Genomic DNA, 17,555 nt, shown 5'->3' with positions numbered 1-17,555 from the left:
CCAAGGTTGTAACCTAGTAATATCTCCTCTACCTGGCCGAGGGTTCGAGTTCCGTTAGGTACAAAAGTGGATGTATAAAAGTGGATGTATGAGTTACTTGCCATAGTTAAAACACATTTTATGATTGTATCTCCTAGATGTATAATAATCTTTGGAAGTTTGCTTGTTGCTCTTCATTATCATTCTATTGATATGTGAACCTTATAAATTGCTCTCTCTATTTTTCTTCTGAATCATTAAAAAGCAAGCATGAGTTGACATTTTAGCTTCTACAAGGTTTCAAACTCTTTGAGGATTAAGAATTGGTGAACACAAATCAATCACCCTTTTCTGCCCACAATGTTAGAAACTTTGGTGAATATAAAATGGTCCCAGTTTGACCATTTTGAAGGTCTGTTTGGATCAGTAGTTGGCTCTAGGGATTTAACTAATTTGGTGGCCATCAATGAAGTGTACTAAGTGTGACAACAAAGGTATAAACCCTTAATAGCACATGAAAGTGACTTATTATTCATGTGGGACTATGTTGTAGTCAATGTGGGAAATGTTGTACAATGTAAATGTAACAAGTTTCATTTCATGTTGACTTCATATGGTACCTAAAATGCCCTCTTGAAACACATGAAAATCCAGTCAAAGTTGATGTTTCCGGTGATGTCTCCGGTGGCCTTTCTGCTCATCCCCGAGCTCCCAAGCCATATCTGGCCCTTGGGATAAAATAGTGACGATTGCCATGAATGATGCCTCCTACAAGGTCTTCGTCGATCCATGTAAGCATTGTGCATTTTAGAGGAGGAGATTGTATCAGATAGTTACAGCTAGTTTAATAACAGATTCAACTGAATAACCTGGTAATGTTTCTTGATAATTGCATTAAAAGGATAAAATTCCACCCTCATTGGGGTTGGAAAGTTTATTAGTTCGGAGAGGGCAAATTCATTCCATAGCCTAAGCATCTGGTTTTAAAACAAACATACAATAGTTTGTGTGTGTGTGTGTGTGTGTGTGTGTGAGAGAGAGAGAGAGAGAGAGACCTATGTTTGTTAAGAGTCAGCATTCGCTGCTGAGATCAAAAAATCTTATCAAGAACATGACAGCTTTCACATGAACAAAATTCATTATGACACCAAATGGGAAAGAAAGGAAAAACAAAATAAAAGTGTGCTACCAACCGTTTTGACCTCTTGATGCTTGCCTTCAACAGAAAATGGTTCCAATAGCAGTTTTTGTCAGAAAAAACGATGTTCCTGAGAGTGATGTTTTTGTCAAGAATATTGAAGAAAATATTGTATGACATCAGTTAATTTTGTAAATTTCTCTTCAGAATTTTATATCATATACTATATTGTTTCTGAGAGTCAAGTTTATAAATTTCTCTTCAGATTTTTTATTTTTTTATTTTCTCTCTCTACAGAGAATTTCCATTGGGAACAAAAAGAACTCAACTACTATGAGTTGTGGTCTTCATGAGAATGATGGTTGAAGATAAAAAGCATAGGACAGGTGGCATAATACATTTTATCATCAACATAATCAATCATTGGAATAAATAATCAATCATTTCAAGACACCTCCCATTGTGAGAAATTTCACATAATTAATAATTTTATGAAGTGCTTAATAAAAAAATTACAGCAAAAGGTAAAAACCAAAGGTTGAAGAACGCAATCTTGATACTTGCACATTAAATCAAAGCAAATCCTGGTTCCCAAAAACAAAAAGTATCATATGTTTATGCAAACAAATAGGGAATCAATTAATGCTACCCTAGTACTACCCTACTTATTTAAGTCAAATTCATCTAGCCCTCCTCAACCCAGCAATTGCGAGAGCCTCGTGCACTGGGCTAGTCTTTTTTTTTATATTTTTTCATATTGAATTTAGATATGTATATTACTCTGAATTCTTTATGGTATGTGCTAATTACTAAAATTATGTAAAATTAATACAATATCTTCTCAGATTAACATTTAGTTCAGCTTCATACAGCACAGTTGAATAAGTTGACTTTGTTTTTCACAGCAAAAGAATTCAAATGGTTTCATCCACGGTCCATCTTTATAATTTGAATGGTGAATCAAACTTTTTCAACTGCATAATTAAAAAGCACCGACATTGCTCCATATCTTATATAAAGATCTGGCTGGCTCGAATTTGGAAAGGAAAAATAGAAAAAGAAAAAGGTCGTCATTAAACTAAGAGTGCACCCAACAATTTAAGCTCACAAGTCACATGATTAACATCAAAGGAGGAAAAGCAAACAGGGGAAATACAGTGAAAGGTAATTGTAATCAAAAAAGAGAGAAGAGTAGACCTTTAACATCGGGAAACACAATGAGCTTCTATTTAGCAATCGTCTTGAACAAATTCCAGAATGAACTTAGCAACAGCAGTTGGTTTTTCCACATGAGGGATATGACCACAACCTGGTATTTGGCGTATAATTGCGTTTGGCAGTTCACAGTGCAATCTCTGCATTAAGCAAGAGCTACATAAGATTATATTAACACAAGACTAAATCGATTCATTGAATGGAACAGAATTATGCAGAAGCAAGTTTCTCCTCAGATGCCGGGAAACTTTTATTTCTCGAGCATGATTTTCAATACATAAAGCAATAAAAGCAACTTCCTTTTTTGTTGGGTTTTTTTACTTAAGCCTGTAAAAAGCAAAGAATATACAAACCACTGCAAGTTTGTTGCTGATAATTTGATCCTCCTCACCCCATATTATAAGTGTCTTCTGCTTTACCTACATAAAACAATACTCAATGTCATAAGGAATTTGAAAAATAAATAATGGTCATAAGCATAATAATTGTTATAATGCCGAGATGTATGCACGCCATAGAGGCATGAAAAACTAGAGTATAGAATGCAGACAATTGGTTGGAAATCTTTGAGCAGCCATTTTATGATTCATCCAATTAGGTTCAGTTGCAGGTCTATTAGAAGGAACACTCCATGTAGAAAACCCAAGTAATGTGCACCCCCATGCAGCTTTGGTAGGACATATTTCTATCTTCTTGTAAACTTAAACAACATGCTCCTCTTGCCTAAAATACCACTTCGAATATTTACAGGAGCACGAACAGGAGAAAGGTAATATTTTCACTTTTACAAATAGGTTAGGTGGTAGGGAAGAACGTAAAATAGAAGGTGTAAAGTGTTATTAAAATTTGGAAGATGTTTACGTTTTGTAATATCAAATTCAAAATAGCAGCAGATGGCCTGTGAGACTAAACAAGTACCCTGAACAACATGCATACTTAGAATCATATAAAGATTCATTATCATCCTCCTTGCCTTTATTCCATATAGAATATAGATGGAGTCAGCCACATGAATTCCCTTTTTCCATTCTACCCAATTATAAAATTCCTCTTATATGTAATTTGTACAAATATATTTTAATTACCTCATCTCATTTAAGTTTGCCTGTTTTCCTCTTACGTTCTAGGTAAACAGCTCTTCCTCTTCTAACCGGGAGCATCTTCAGGTCTACGTTGTATATGACTATAATATCTAAGTTCAATTTTTCTAATATTATCATTAATGGACGTTAATCCTAGCTTTTCCCCAAACATTCATTATTAATCTTATCTATTCTAGTCACTCCTAACATCCATGTAACATCCTCATTGCCGTTGCATGAAAGCATTATTTTTGTTTCTTTTTCAACGCCCAACACTCTACTCCATACAACATAGCTGACCAAATGACCATCCTATAGAATATCCCCTTAATATATTTGATATTCATTTGTCACATAGGATAGAACTAACTTGCCTCCATTTTGTCCACTCAACACCAATCCTACTTACTACATCACCATGTATCTCCCCATCTTTTTATAATATTGACCCTAAACAAACAAAAATAGTTATTTTGAGCGACTGTTTGATCATGAATTGTAATATTTATATTGTCTTATGCTACTTTATCAAATTTACATTCCATATATTCTATATAATTTAACTAATTTTTTAGGCCTTTTGCTTCTAGAGTCTTTCTCAATGTCTCTAAATTTGCTACGACTTTTTTAAAGTATCTAATAGAACTACGAGATCAGCAGAAAACGACATACACCATGGAATGTTTAATTGGATATATTTTTTCATTATTTCATCTAACATTATCGTAAATAGGTATGCACTTAGCACTGGTTTTTGGTGTAATCCTACTTTTGTAGAGAATTCAATAGGATTACACCAAGACTAGTTTGGCATACCTATTTACAGAATCATATAAAGATTAGTTCTGAAATATTTCAGCATCCTTTTTTCACTCCCTACCCAGCCTTCAGTAAAAAGTTGGGCTTCAAGACAAACAACATCCAAAATGGCCAAAAAAACATGCAGACCACAGAGAAATGTTCATGCGTGTGTTTTGGGCAATTTTCTCGTTTAAATGTAAGGTGCTAATTGGACCTAGGAAACAAAACAAAAGGGATTTAATCAGATACTTCAATTTCAATGCTTCCTTTCATATATATTCTGTTATGTCTGCCATACATCATTAATTACAGCACTCAGAGCTGTACTACTCATTATTCCACAAAAATTGCTATACCAGCAAATGCGGTCTTGTTTTAACAATAGTTCAAACAGACTCTTAAGCACTTCTATAGTTTGTATGTTTCCTTCTTTGCAAGAGAATTGTTCAGACACATTACCATATTTGTCTGCTGGAATGGAAAAACTGGTTCTCACATACCTGTTCTATCTGGGAACTGACATCATAGCCCCCACTATTCATAAAATTAATGGTTGCATTTTCCCACCAAGGCAACAGACAATGTAAGCGACCGACCTATGATGGCAACATAGAAGAAAATCAGCATTAGATCCAACCTTCCCTTGAAACAATAGATATATTTAAGAAATATCAATTGTAAAATGTCAAAACATTGCACAAGATATATAGATAGTGACTACGACAGTCTGACACTTACATTAGTCCAGTCTAAGGATGTACTGAACGTCAAACCGTTGAAGGCCAGATATGTTGCATACAAGCGCAGTGGGATGCTCTTCAATAAATAGACCTATCCATAAGAATACCCACAGTTTCTGAATCGATATGTAGCATATAAGATGTCCAACAATGATAAGGGCATGGACTAAAGAAATAATTGTGCAAACTTCTCAGAGCAGAAGAATAATTGCAGACTGCAGCAAAAAAACCGCCTAGGCGTGGAGACTCAAATAATAAATCTCTTGCCAGATAAAAAAAAAATTTAGGCACCCAACTAGATAGTTGAAAAAGTCAGAACCATCTTAATATTCTTCCCTTGGTAAGCAAATATATACGATTTTTGTTGGCATTATAATTAAATTTGTATAGATTTCTTTTTCTTGGAAGGGGGAAAGTGGAGGTAAAATATTATTTTCAGCGTAACAAATGACATATTATTGCCACTATATTGCTGCAAAAGTTAGTAGTCCAAGTAATATAGACTAAACTTAATAATAGACATAAACAAAGGTAGATAAACTACAAATGGTAGGTTTGAGTGTCACTTGATGCAGTGACACTCAATTTTTCTTTTGTTAGAGAACCATTCAAGCCTTTAATGGAATATTGATAGGAGTCATTCATAGGATAGATTTTAAGAATCCTCATCATTATATTTTTTCGTATTTTATCACATGTTTGTATTCATGCGCCTATAAATAGAGGTGTTCATTGTAAAAAAACAATATCAAGAGAATATAAGGAAAGAGATGTAGCCCTCTGGGCTTTGTGTGCCACAGGAGTAGGTTGTAGTGGCCAAATGTTACAAGGGGGACTTGTCCCCCATCGGATCCGGATGGGAAAGTGATTGGGTATGTATGGATTGGGTGGTAGCACCACCTAATAACTTAAGTTTTTGGGTCGGACTGTGAATCACCTGACCCGTTACATTTGGTATTAGAGCTAGACCCAATCCTTGATCCGGTATCACGAAAAGCGCCCAGCCCAAAGGCATCCGAGTCTTCATCCTGGATAGGCAGGATGGCCCGACCATAACAAGGGCGTTGCGAATTTGGTTGGCAGAGAATGTTACAAGGGGGACTTGTCCCACATCGAATCCGGATGGGGAAGTGATTGGGTACACATGGGTTGGGTGTTAGCACCACCTAATAGCTTCAGTTTTTGGGTCGGACCGCGAAGCACCCGGCCAGTTACTCCAAACCACGTTAATTCTTGTGTTGTTTATACTTAATTTCTCTCTTCAATTTCATATTTTTTTAACATGACATTAGAGCAAAAGGGTCTCAAGTTCAAACTTCACTGTCTCATGGAAAAGAAGCCTTCAAGATAAATAATAAAAGTTAAGGCCATTCCATTTTGCCAAAAGACCCACACATGTTCCATAGAAAATGCAGTGACTTGTGCTCCTCTAATTCTTGAAGTGTTTAAGACTGGAAATGTACTCGGAATAAACTTAAATATTAGATATGTGTTTGGGCTACTAAGTAAGAGATAGTCAAGCAAACCACTTATATATTTTAGGAAAAAAAAAATATCGATAAAGCTTGGACTCCTATATAAAGATATGCGTTAAAGAAATAGAATAACCCAGAAAAAATCAAAACCTATCATCAATCTTGTAATATAATAACTGCATAGAAAGAATCATTAACAGAAACTCACCCCAGCATAGGCTACAGCTTGGGGTAACCTCGATGAGTTTCCTGTGCCTTCTGTATAGACACTTGCATCAATCAAAACCAATTTATCAACCTAGAAATAAGAGCCAGAAAACACTTAAGGTAAGGTAAGCCATAGAATATTACCGGTGCTAATTAAAAAAATTATATCCAGGCGTAGCCAGTAACACCTATCCAAATGGATTTAAGTTGCATCTGGGAAATACTTACAGCTTCCGAATGGTGGACCACAAAGTCGATTGCAACAGCTGCACCAAGGCTTGGTCCAACTAATATCATTGGTCTTTTAATGTAGGACTTCCAAAACTGCGGTAAACATGAAACAAATCAGTTTACTGTCTCTGATTGGTGGGTGAGACGAAAGTATTATCATCAGTACTAGAAGAGCTACTCTCTCTGTCTGGCATAGAAACAACACAAACTCAATTCTGATTATTTGGTTAATAAATGTAAAGAGAGATACACTCAATGATGAGAAAATCAGAAAAAAAAAAAAAAGAAAGGGAAAAAAGAAATTGTAAAGAGAGATATATCAGAAGGTAACCCCTCAAATAGACACAATGGGTAAAAAAGCCACCGAGGGAGGTATCACCTTCTAGTTTCTGTTGTATTTCTTGAACTATAGCAAGCTTCTAGAAATCCATTGAACTTAGGTTACATATTCCTTTCATACCCGTAAGCCAAGAATAAAAGATATCCCTGAAGGAACAAAAACATAAATACCTGATAAAGGTGATTGCGCTTGGAAGCCACATTACACGAAGGAAGCCTTTCTGTACACGCAAAAAAAAAGAAACACACAATATGATAAAAGAACAAACTAGGAAAGAGACTATTCACCCTACATTCAATATTGGGGATATAAGATGGATTAGGTCATACCTAAATCAGAGAAACCCCATCCAAGAACGTCCACAGCCCAGGTCTCCAAACCAGCCTCCTCAAGCAGTGGGAGTGTGTATCTCCATTCTAAACAGGAGCTGAAGAATAAGGAGTAATGAACTGTAGAAATGCAGAAAAGGACCAAAAGTTCTCACAACATAGTATGTATATTTCACCTAAAACAGACCTGTCAAAACCATGCAGGAGAACCACTGGATTTGTATTCGTCTGCAGTAGTGGTTTCACACAACTGCTCATGATTGAACTCTCTGAAAAACTAACCTGTGATGCCACCCAGAAGCCTTGAGTCAGTTGTACAGTTTTATAAGCAAGGAATCACACTGCCAAACTTATAAAATGAGACGTCTTATATAGTTGTGAGTTGCTCACTCAAACTTCAAAGTTCAAACTGCAGAACTCTACAGAGTCAGCTGAAGTGATGTTAAGTTGTTGATTTTGACAAAACTGACATGTCTGTGCAATTCAAGGGAGTTGCTCCCTCGCAACAATCTTACACATGCTGTGAGAAATTTAGCCAAAAATGTGTTTGATGATTTCGAGTCGACATCATCATAAACTGGTCCATGCATGTTTAACTGTGACTGCAGTACTTGAACAAAGAGGCTTTTTTTTAACAAAATCACAAAATAACAAATAAAGAATGTTGATACACATGAGACTATAGGATGTAATAAAACTCTTTCTTGAGTTTTATTTTCGTATGCCAGTGTGGTAACATTAATATTGCTTTTTATAGAACTTCTAAAGTTGTATTCTAAATTAGAAGGCACGGATCTTCGACAGATATGGTAGAATCTGAACTTGAGACCATATAGAAATGTTTGATCAATTATCATCTACCCAACCGAAAATAAAGTTGCGGTTAATGGTCTGCAACATAATGCCAATAAAGCTCATTCAGAAACTCAAAATGACTTCTATAGGAGTTCTTTTTTTTTTCTTTTTTCTTTTTTTGATAAGTCTATAGGAGTTCATATTATAGACCTTTTAGTTTCATGTCCCATATTCCATGCCCTTTTCTCCTTAGATAAGAAAGAAAAGGGCAGTGATCTTGAAACAAAAAATAAGCAAATTAAGACCCCAAAAAAAATATATATATGCTATTCTTTTGATTGTTTGGGGATATCAATGCAGAAATTCAGGTGCAGCTTCCCTTATTGAATTTTGGGACAATCTACTAATATGAAGAGACTTATTGCGTCTAAATAATGTGGAAACATAATGAGCTGAAGTAACATAAACTAATGAGTGCCTAAAATCCTACAAGGAAAAAAAAAAAAAAGAGTAAGGTTTCACACTTAGTAATATTCTAGTGTAGAGTTCTTTCTCAACTTCCTTCTCCATTTATTGAGCAAGGTGACAAACCTTGCAGCATCTTACAGTATATACCCTCGTTTGGCAACCACTTTTGCTTCATGTTTTTTTGTTGCGGATGGTGTACTGAAGCTAAGCAAAATATGGAATCGTGTTTGGTAACTGGTAACTTTTGTTGCGATTTCAATAGTATTGTGTTTGTTTCCAAAAAAGAGGCACGAAGCAACAATACTTAGCGATGAACAGTGCCCCCAAAAAAAAACTATTAAATGACCTTTTTAACTAGCCATTTTATTTTTCAAACTTGCAACACTTTTTTACCAAACATGTTTCCATATTTTCTATTCCAAAAATCTTGCAACAAATTCTAAGTTACCAAATATGCTTCCAATCACTATTGAAGACACTCCACAACAAAAAAAAAAAAAACATTGTTTTTGTTTCAAAAGAAAACAGAAACTCAAAATGTTTCCAGTTGCCAACCAAGCCCTAATGTTCGTGTGCTCACGCACGGACCCAGTTCAGGCCTAGTAGGGGCGGATGCCCCCACTAGATTTTTTATAATTTACATTATTACCTATAGTTTTAGTTAAAATTCAAAAATGCCCCCACTCAATTTTTTTAAATGTTCCCTTCACATTTTTACCTCACTGATTTCTCCACTGAATTTTTTCCAATTTATATTATTACCTAAAGTTTTACTTAAATTTCAAAAATTCCCTCGCTCAATTCCAAAAAATTCTTTCTCCTGGTAACATTGAAAGTTTTTTACATGCTTATGTCTACAAACAAGTATTAATTATATACAACTGGTCCTACTTTCAGTTCATATTGCATGTTGATATAGATAAAACATCATACAGGTCATGGTTGTTCCTTATGGCACAACTTACAAGGATAAAATGAACTTCTTCTATAAACAACAAATACAATATCAAGAAATTGAATCAAACCCAATGGCCGGGAAAACATAATCGTTTAAATTACATTTTCTCTCCATTTTCTGAGCAACCAAACAAGGAATTCAAAACCCAATTAGACGACAAAATTTGGAGACAGCTGAGAATTTACCTGTACAGGCAGTCTCTGAATCCTTGCGGCCAACTTTCGAGCAAATGGATCATTGATTCTCTCTACTTCTTTGGGAAGAAACGACGGAAACCCATCTGCCGATACTCTGAAACGCCTAAGAGACTGGCATTGCTGGATGGGTCCCGAACCAAACAGTGTGGCGCCGGATGATAGGGCGGTGAGCATCATTTTCTCACCGGCGGAGGGCGCTAGCATACAGTTTGGTTCTGTGGGTGGCTCAGCGGACTGTGTGTTTACGTGGCTTTTGAGGCACCCAACTGCGTTTTGGGTTGTATCGGATAAGAAGCGACAATAAAGAAACGTGGTTAAGCTCAACTGGTAAAAAGTTTAAGCTCGTTTTTTTGGGCGGGTTGGAGGGTCGGGTCGGACTCAATCGATTTATGAAATTCTCAATCCTGATTTAATTTTATTTATTTGTCAATTCGAGTTAATGAATCTGAGCCCAATCCATTGTTAATATTTTAAGTTCGGGTCGAATTTGGACTTACAACTCAAATTAAATTTTTTTTTATTGAATTCAAGCTTATGGACTTAATAAGAATTTGAGTTGCTATAATAAAAAATGATATAATTTTAACCTTTTCACAAATGAAAATATTAACATGACATAAATAACAAATGGATTAAAGAAAATTAATAAGTTTAATATGTTGTTACATATTACCATGGTGCATAGACAAACAAAAACACCACAAGAAAAACCAATAATTAAGAACTATTTAAAATTTGTTAATAATAAATTAATGATCTTTTTATATATGTGTGTATGTATAATTTCAAGTGAAATATATTATTTTGAGTGATAGCTTAAATTGTTATCAAACACTTAATTGAATAATTATTAAATTATTTCAAAAATTTGTTAATAATAAATTAATGATCTTTTTATATATGTGTGTATGTATAATTTCAAGTGAAATATATTATTTTGAGTGATAGCTTAAATTGTTATCAAACACTTAATTGAATAATTATTAAATTATTTCAAAAACAAATGTTGATTGGATTTATCAAACAGTATAGTGTTTAGAAAGAAAAATGCTAAATTACAGCATAAATATTGTAACAGGTGGGCGTTTGTTCATTTATCCAAAAGTTAAAACTCCCAAACTCGCAACACTTAGGTTGCGGTTCAGGCTGCAAATCCAGACGCCCTTCGAGTCGGGCGCTTAGCTTGACACCGGATTAAGGATTGGGGTCTGACTCTGATATCAGAGTAACGGGTTGACGCTTGCCCATTTACTCAAAAGTTCAAGTTATTAGATAGTATTATATATCCACCATTTATACATACTTCAACCCCTAATTATTCAAATGCGGTGCGAGACAAGTGTCACTTGTAACAAATTCACACCACACGCAAAAGCATCCCAATGCCCACTTGTCATCAATATTTTGCACTCTGAATTTATGAAACTTCACCACTTTCACCAATTAAGGTGCCGAAATTCACTATTTTAAATTGTGAAATTTCAAAATAAATTTAGTGAAGTTGCACTGCAAAATATTCAGATAATTTTTTCTTATCAAAATAACAACATTTTGCACTCTGAATTTATGAAACTTCACCACTTTTTTCACCACTTTCACCAATTAAGGTGCCGAAATTCACTATTTTAAATTGTGAAATTTCAAAATAAATTTAGTGAAGTTGCACTGCAAAATATTCAGATAGTTTTTAAAAAAAAGTGTACAAGAAAGAATTTTGGTTTTGATTGAAGACTGTTAAATGAAAATTGGCCTAAAGGACCTAGTTTGATGAAAAGTGGATTTGTTTGTTCAATTAAATGGAAAGTTTTTGAAAAATGGAAACATAAAATAGTTTTCAAGGAAAATGCAAAATACAAGTTCTTTAAAATCATACTTGTTTTTTACTTAATTATCAGTACTGTGAGAAAGAAAGAAAAAATCAAACTCCCAAAATACTTACTATTTTGTATATTCTTAAAAACTATTTTCAAGAATTGAACCAAACGTATACTATGTTGACTTGGTGTAACTTATAGTAAAAAATTAGTTCCACATCTGTAAATCTTATCAACAATACATTTATTTTTATTTATTTATTTTAACCATATCAACCATACATGAATGTAGAGATATAACATAGAACTTGGTTGTTGAGAGGGAAGAAATTGCTTTATCCAATTTTTCTCCCGTGGAGGATCAACAAGACTTTCGAAAGGGGAAGACTCAAAAACCTTTCTATGGCATCATTCTATGCTAAACCTTTCTGGCGAAAGTTTATAGAAGTTGATGTAGAAGTTTATTACATGGTCCACGTTAATAATAAGGTCACACAATTAAATTTGTTAATTTTATTTAATTTTATATATAAAAAAAAAAAAATTATAACAGTTTATTATTATTCAGAACCTAAATCATACCATTCTTTTAAAGAAGTGATGTTATCATGCTCCGGATCGTGTTATCAATCCTCAAAGTGTTTTCTCATTCATTGAATTGTTGACACATTTATTATTGGAAGTAATTATCAAAATGTATCTAATATTATATAAAAATGATTAGAAGTATATAGAACTAAGAACAAGCAAATGATACAAATAATAATAATAATAATAATAATAATAAAAATAAAAAACTCTTGTCATATTGTAGTTCGCTTAATATTGGTCACTTTTATTTCGTTATTTAAGTCTAAAAATATTATATGTGCGTGTACAATGTATATACTCATATATATATATATATACACACACAATCAAATTATACAAATACTTTTTAGTTAAGACTTTTACTTTTTTATAATTCTTTAAGGTGCTCATTTCACGTACGAAATTTAAACAATACGTCTTTAAGGTGCAATTTCACAAAAGAAAAGGCTAAAAGTAGGCTTCCTAGCAACAACGTTTCTGCGTCATTCTATAAGGAAAATAATGTCAAGCTTCTCACAATTTCTCCATAAATTTCATGGTCGACTTGCCCAAAGAAGACTTTTGACTCATTTGGTCAGTCTTTGGGTCTTTTTCGTTGTAATAACGGTATTAAAATATCTCATTTTGAGCTTACACTGATCCTCATTGTGACAAATAATTATATGAAGGTTTTAGAATTAAAAAATACTACTAAAAGTTAGGTTTGTATTTAATAATACTGAGTATGTTTGTTATTTGTTAAAAAAAATCGAACAAATGGTTGTCACAATTCCTCAAACATTTACAATTCTGTCTTAACATATTGTTCAAGTCGCTATTTATGTCCTTCGAGAGCATTTTTATAACTCCTTGAATTATGTTTTTGGCAACTAACTCACTATGTATCAAATAAATTGCACTTTACTCATTGTTGTTAGTATTGTGTTGGATGGGGGAAAAAATTTATTGCGCCCGTTGTATACACGCGTGTATTACTAATGAATGGTTGAATGCACCATTTGCACAGTGCAACAAGTTCAATAAAATTTCGTCCGATTAGGAGGTGAAATAAATTTATTACCTTTAATAACATATTTCTCTTAAAAAGTCAATAACATCATTTTATCTTATTATTTAATAAAAATTTGAAAACTAACGACCAAATAAGTGAATTTTTTTTAATTATTATATATTTATATAGTTAAGGTCGGTCAAAAATATAATTAGAAATTAGGAGTATTATAGAAAAGTTGTGCAATTAAACTTTATTATTATGAACAAACGTGAGCATCACTCTCACCTTGCATTTTCATTCGTTAGATTAAGTTGATGACTCAGTCAAACGGATATGAAAGAAAATTGGGTTTTAAAACTTTGAAATATGTCTACAGTGCATATCATATTCCTCACGTGTAAAAGAATATCTCTAAAATTTTAATTTGGTGCAAAATAGGTCATCTGATAAATTTAAAGCCTAAGTTGACTAAATTATCCTTACTGAACCATTTTATAAAAAAATATAAAAATAAATAATTTTATAAAATGATTGAAAAATACACTATTGGAGGATGTCCCTCACGTGTAAAAAAACACTCTTAAAGTTTCAATTTGATGCAAATAGGTCCCTCTGACAAATTTAAACCCTAAGTTGATTAAATTGCCCTTACTAAACCATTTTATAAAATATATAAAAATAAATAAATTTATAAAATGACCGAAAATGACACTATTGAAGGACGCCGACAATGAACAAGTAAAGATAAAAATATAAAATATAAATAAAAGTATAAAAGAAAAGTTAAAATAAAAAATAAAAAACGAAAATAAAGTACAAACTAAAGAAAATAAATCAATTCCAAACTCCGAAAATCAATGCAGACTAATATTATGAATTTTTCCTTTTTTCTTTTTTGTTTAACCATGTTGGTCCAAAAAAATAATAACAATAAAGAAAAATAAATTAATAGAAAAGAGTAAACTGGAATATCAAAAAAAATCAAATCCTTGTTCTAGAAATTCTCAAAGTTACAAAAAAAAAAAAAAAAAAAAAATTATTTAGATATATATATAGAAAAAAAAGTTTCAATATATATATATATATAAGACAAGGTGCACATAACACCCCTACTCTATGATATTAGTAGCATATATATCCCCTTGGGTATTTTCAGAAGAATAAAAGGGTAAAACGAGTATTACAACACTAATTTATGTCAGATGGAGTATTTTTGCACAATGTGAAAAGATTATGAGTATTTTTTCACACTTTTTCAAATAGGAATAAAAGTGCTATGCAAAATATACTTTAGGGATATTTTATTCACTTGTTCCCAAATAAATTATTGCTAGGTAACTGAGTCGGGGATTGTGTAACAAGGGTCATTTGTCCTACATCGGAATCGGATGAGAAAGTAATTGGGTATAAATGTGTGGGTATGCAGCACTACCCAATAATTCGAGCTTTTGGGTAAATGGGCAAGCACCCACCCGTTACAGTTGGTATCAGAGCCAGACCCAATTCTTGATCCGGTGTCACGCCAAGTGCCTTGCTCGGAAGGCGTCCGGATGAGCACATCGGGTAGGCAAAGTGGCCGAGCTGCAACGAAAGCGTTGGGATTTTAGGTGGGGGAGAATGTAGCAAAGGTCATTTGTAAGGATGGCAACGGGCTGGGGATTCCATTCTCCATCCCCATCCCCAATGATTTTTCAATCCTCATCTCCGCCCCTATCCCCGCCTAAAATTTTGCCACCATCCCCATACTCACACCCGCCCCCGCCCCCGCCTCCTGACTCCTTATCCCCATCCCCCCCCTTGGCCCTCAAATTTTTTTTTTTAATTAAAAAAAACACATTTTTTTTTATTATTTTCATATATATAATAAATCTAATTTAGTAATAAATTATTATATATAATGGTATATTAGTAACTTCATACTTAATCGGGCGCGGGTTTACCCCATCCCCGCATCCGGCCCCGGTGGGGATTCATAATTTGCCCCCATTCCCATCCCCGTTTAGATAAAAGGATCCTCATCCACGCTATAAACGGGGCGGGGCCCCGGCGGGGATGAAAAATTTGCCATCTCTAGTCATTTGTCCTACATCGGAATTGGATGGGAAAGTGATTCAGTATAAATTGGTGGGTTTACAGTACTACCCAATAATTTGATCTTTTGGGTAAATGGGCAAGCGCCCATCTGTTACAAATTTTATAGCGTATCACTAATTGTCATGTAGGAAAATTATTATGCATAGACAAACTAGATGGAGATTAAGTTGTTATTATCAAATATGATAACATCATATTAAAAGATAATTATTGTAAAATTAGCAATAGAAGTGTTTAAAAAAAAAGCTATAAAATTAGCAATATAAGTATTTTTAAAAAAATTAGGGTAATTTACACAAACCTCCCACATGGTTTGCCATAATTACAGGCGGCACCCTTCCTGTTCCGGAAATTACGCAGATCTCCCTTATTTTTTAAAATATCCTACACGGACCTCCCTTCCATTACGGTCAACGCCAGTCAATGACAGAAATTGATGACGTTAGCCACTATTTTTATTTAAATCCCTAAAATACCCTTATCTATATAATTAAATTAATAATATATTTAAAAAATATACATATAACAGGTGGACTCTCTCTCTCCTCCCTTACTCTCTCTCTCTCTCTCTCTCAAACAACAACAACAAGAAGCCCTTCCATGGAGTTGGGAACGCCAATACTAATAAATCTCTTTGAATGAGTCCCTCTCTCTCTCATCTTTTTTTGCAGCTTTAAATTTTCTTATTTGAGTGACTGAATTTCTTGTTTACTCATTACTGCAGTGCCTTTTTACCTCTATTTGCTTCTCTGCTTCCAGTTCAATGGATACCCATTGACCATGAGCATGTCTACTTGTTTCTTGAGAGGTTTTTTTGGTTATATTTACATGTTTCCACACATTTCTCTCATTGTTCGTCCATATGGTTACTGGGTTTTCTTAAATTGAAGATTACACAATTTTATTGGGACTTAAAGAGTAGATATGATGGTGGATTTTTTTTGATTTTGTACACTGTTAATGGAGTAAATCTTTAATGGTTATGCATACCCTGATAAGTAATAAGTTCATTAAAGGCTTTGGGAATTACAATTCAAAGTGGTCGTTGGGTAGAAATATAGAACAGGGATAGATTTTTGGGCTTTTAGTTTGGTGGGTTTGTGTGTTCTAATGGAGTCTTGGAGTTATGTTTCTGAGGGAAAGGGTTTTGTATATGATGAAGCTATTTCAGGTACTGATGCGATTTTGAGAGGTAAAAAACAGTTTATGGATTGGGAATTGAAAACCCCATGTAGCTATGGAAGCAATATAGTAGTCTCAGGTCAAGAGGGCATTGAGAATCAGGGATTTGTGAAAATGGGTTTCTCAAAAATGAGGAGAAAATCGTTGCCCAATCACTCAATTGGGGATGTTTGGAGTGGTAGTGGTGGTGGAAGAATGGTTAATCCAATTGGGTCTACACCAAATGCATTTTCCGGGGAGGAGGAGTCCAATTTGAAGCTACCGAGCTCGGTTATGGAATCGAACAGTCGTGATTCATCGCTTATTGATTTGAAGCTGGGGAGGTTTGCTGATCATAAAGATGCTCATGTTCTTGATTTTGTGAAGACAACTGCCATGGTCTCTGCATCCGAGTCATCTATGCCGGGGAAGAGGGCGAGAGCAATAGGTTTAAGTTCTCATACTCCCATTTGCCAAGTGCAGGGTTGTAAGAAAGATCTACCCAATAACTGAGAGGGGTAGTTTCGTAATTTCAGATGTCAAGGAGAGGGTGTTTCAGTAATTTCAACAGCTCCGTTAGTGTATTTAACAGTTCGTCACAGATAAGGGAAGTCCGTGTAGGATATTTTAAAAAATAAGGGAGGTCCGCGTAACTTTCGGAACAGGAAGGGTACCGTCTGTAATTATGGCAAACCATAGAGTAGGTCTGTGTAAATTACCCAAAAAATTATTACAAAATATTTATTATAATGTGCCACCAAATACCCCACATATTTTTTTACTGAACACAATTTGTTGACACCACTATTGATAAAAGTATTTTTTATTTATTTTTATTACAACAGCCACCCCATAATATTCAATATTACCCGAGCGGACTTTAAGATAATATTCAATGGGGACTGCATCCAAAAAAATAAATAAGCATATATACTACACTACTATA

At 34.0% G+C, this 17,555-nt stretch overlaps 2 protein-coding genes across 4 annotated transcripts; one reads left to right on the top strand and one right to left on the bottom strand.

Annotated features, from left to right (window-relative positions):
• Positions 1–1,039: 1,039 nt before the first annotated feature.
• LOC132294794 (alpha/beta hydrolase domain-containing protein VTE7) lies at positions 1,040–10,245 on the bottom strand. 3 transcript variants are annotated; one of them, XM_059792786.1, is made up of 11 exons: positions 9,944–10,245; positions 7,725–7,819; positions 7,538–7,635; positions 7,379–7,428; positions 6,866–6,961; positions 6,639–6,728; positions 4,954–5,046; positions 4,716–4,811; positions 2,686–2,751; positions 2,315–2,472; positions 1,040–1,247 (listed from the first exon to the last, which is right to left on the bottom strand). In XM_059792786.1, the coding sequence occupies exons 1-10, from the start codon at positions 10,157–10,159 to the stop codon at positions 2,347–2,349; spliced, it is 1,026 nt and encodes a 341-aa protein (XP_059648769.1). In that variant the 5' UTR covers positions 10,160–10,245; the 3' UTR covers positions 1,040–1,247; positions 2,315–2,346. The 3 variants fall into 3 exon arrangements, with proteins under 3 accessions (XP_059648769.1, XP_059648770.1, XP_059648771.1); XM_059792787.1 differs by lacking the exon at positions 1,040–1,247 and adding an exon at positions 1,538–1,701; XM_059792788.1 differs by lacking the exon at positions 1,040–1,247 and adding an exon at positions 1,887–2,139.
• A 6,267-nt stretch (positions 10,246–16,512) lies between these two features.
• LOC132286802 (squamosa promoter-binding-like protein 6) lies at positions 16,513–17,132 on the top strand. The gene has a single exon (XM_059789194.1). The coding sequence runs from the start codon at positions 16,559–16,561 to the stop codon at positions 17,120–17,122; it is 564 nt and encodes a 187-aa protein (XP_059645177.1). The 5' UTR covers positions 16,513–16,558; the 3' UTR covers positions 17,123–17,132.
• Positions 17,133–17,555: the final 423 nt, after the last annotated feature.

This window comes from Cornus florida, unplaced genomic scaffold (assembly GCF_030987335.1).
Source record: "Cornus florida cultivar Cherokee Brave unplaced genomic scaffold, ASM3098733v1 CherokeeBrave_3.0.0_Hap2_Chr02, whole genome shotgun sequence".
NCBI classification, from domain to species: domain Eukaryota; kingdom Viridiplantae; phylum Streptophyta; class Magnoliopsida; order Cornales; family Cornaceae; genus Cornus; species Cornus florida.
Note: the sequence above shows the minus strand (reverse complement) of the source record. Positions and strands in the feature narration are given on the sequence as shown.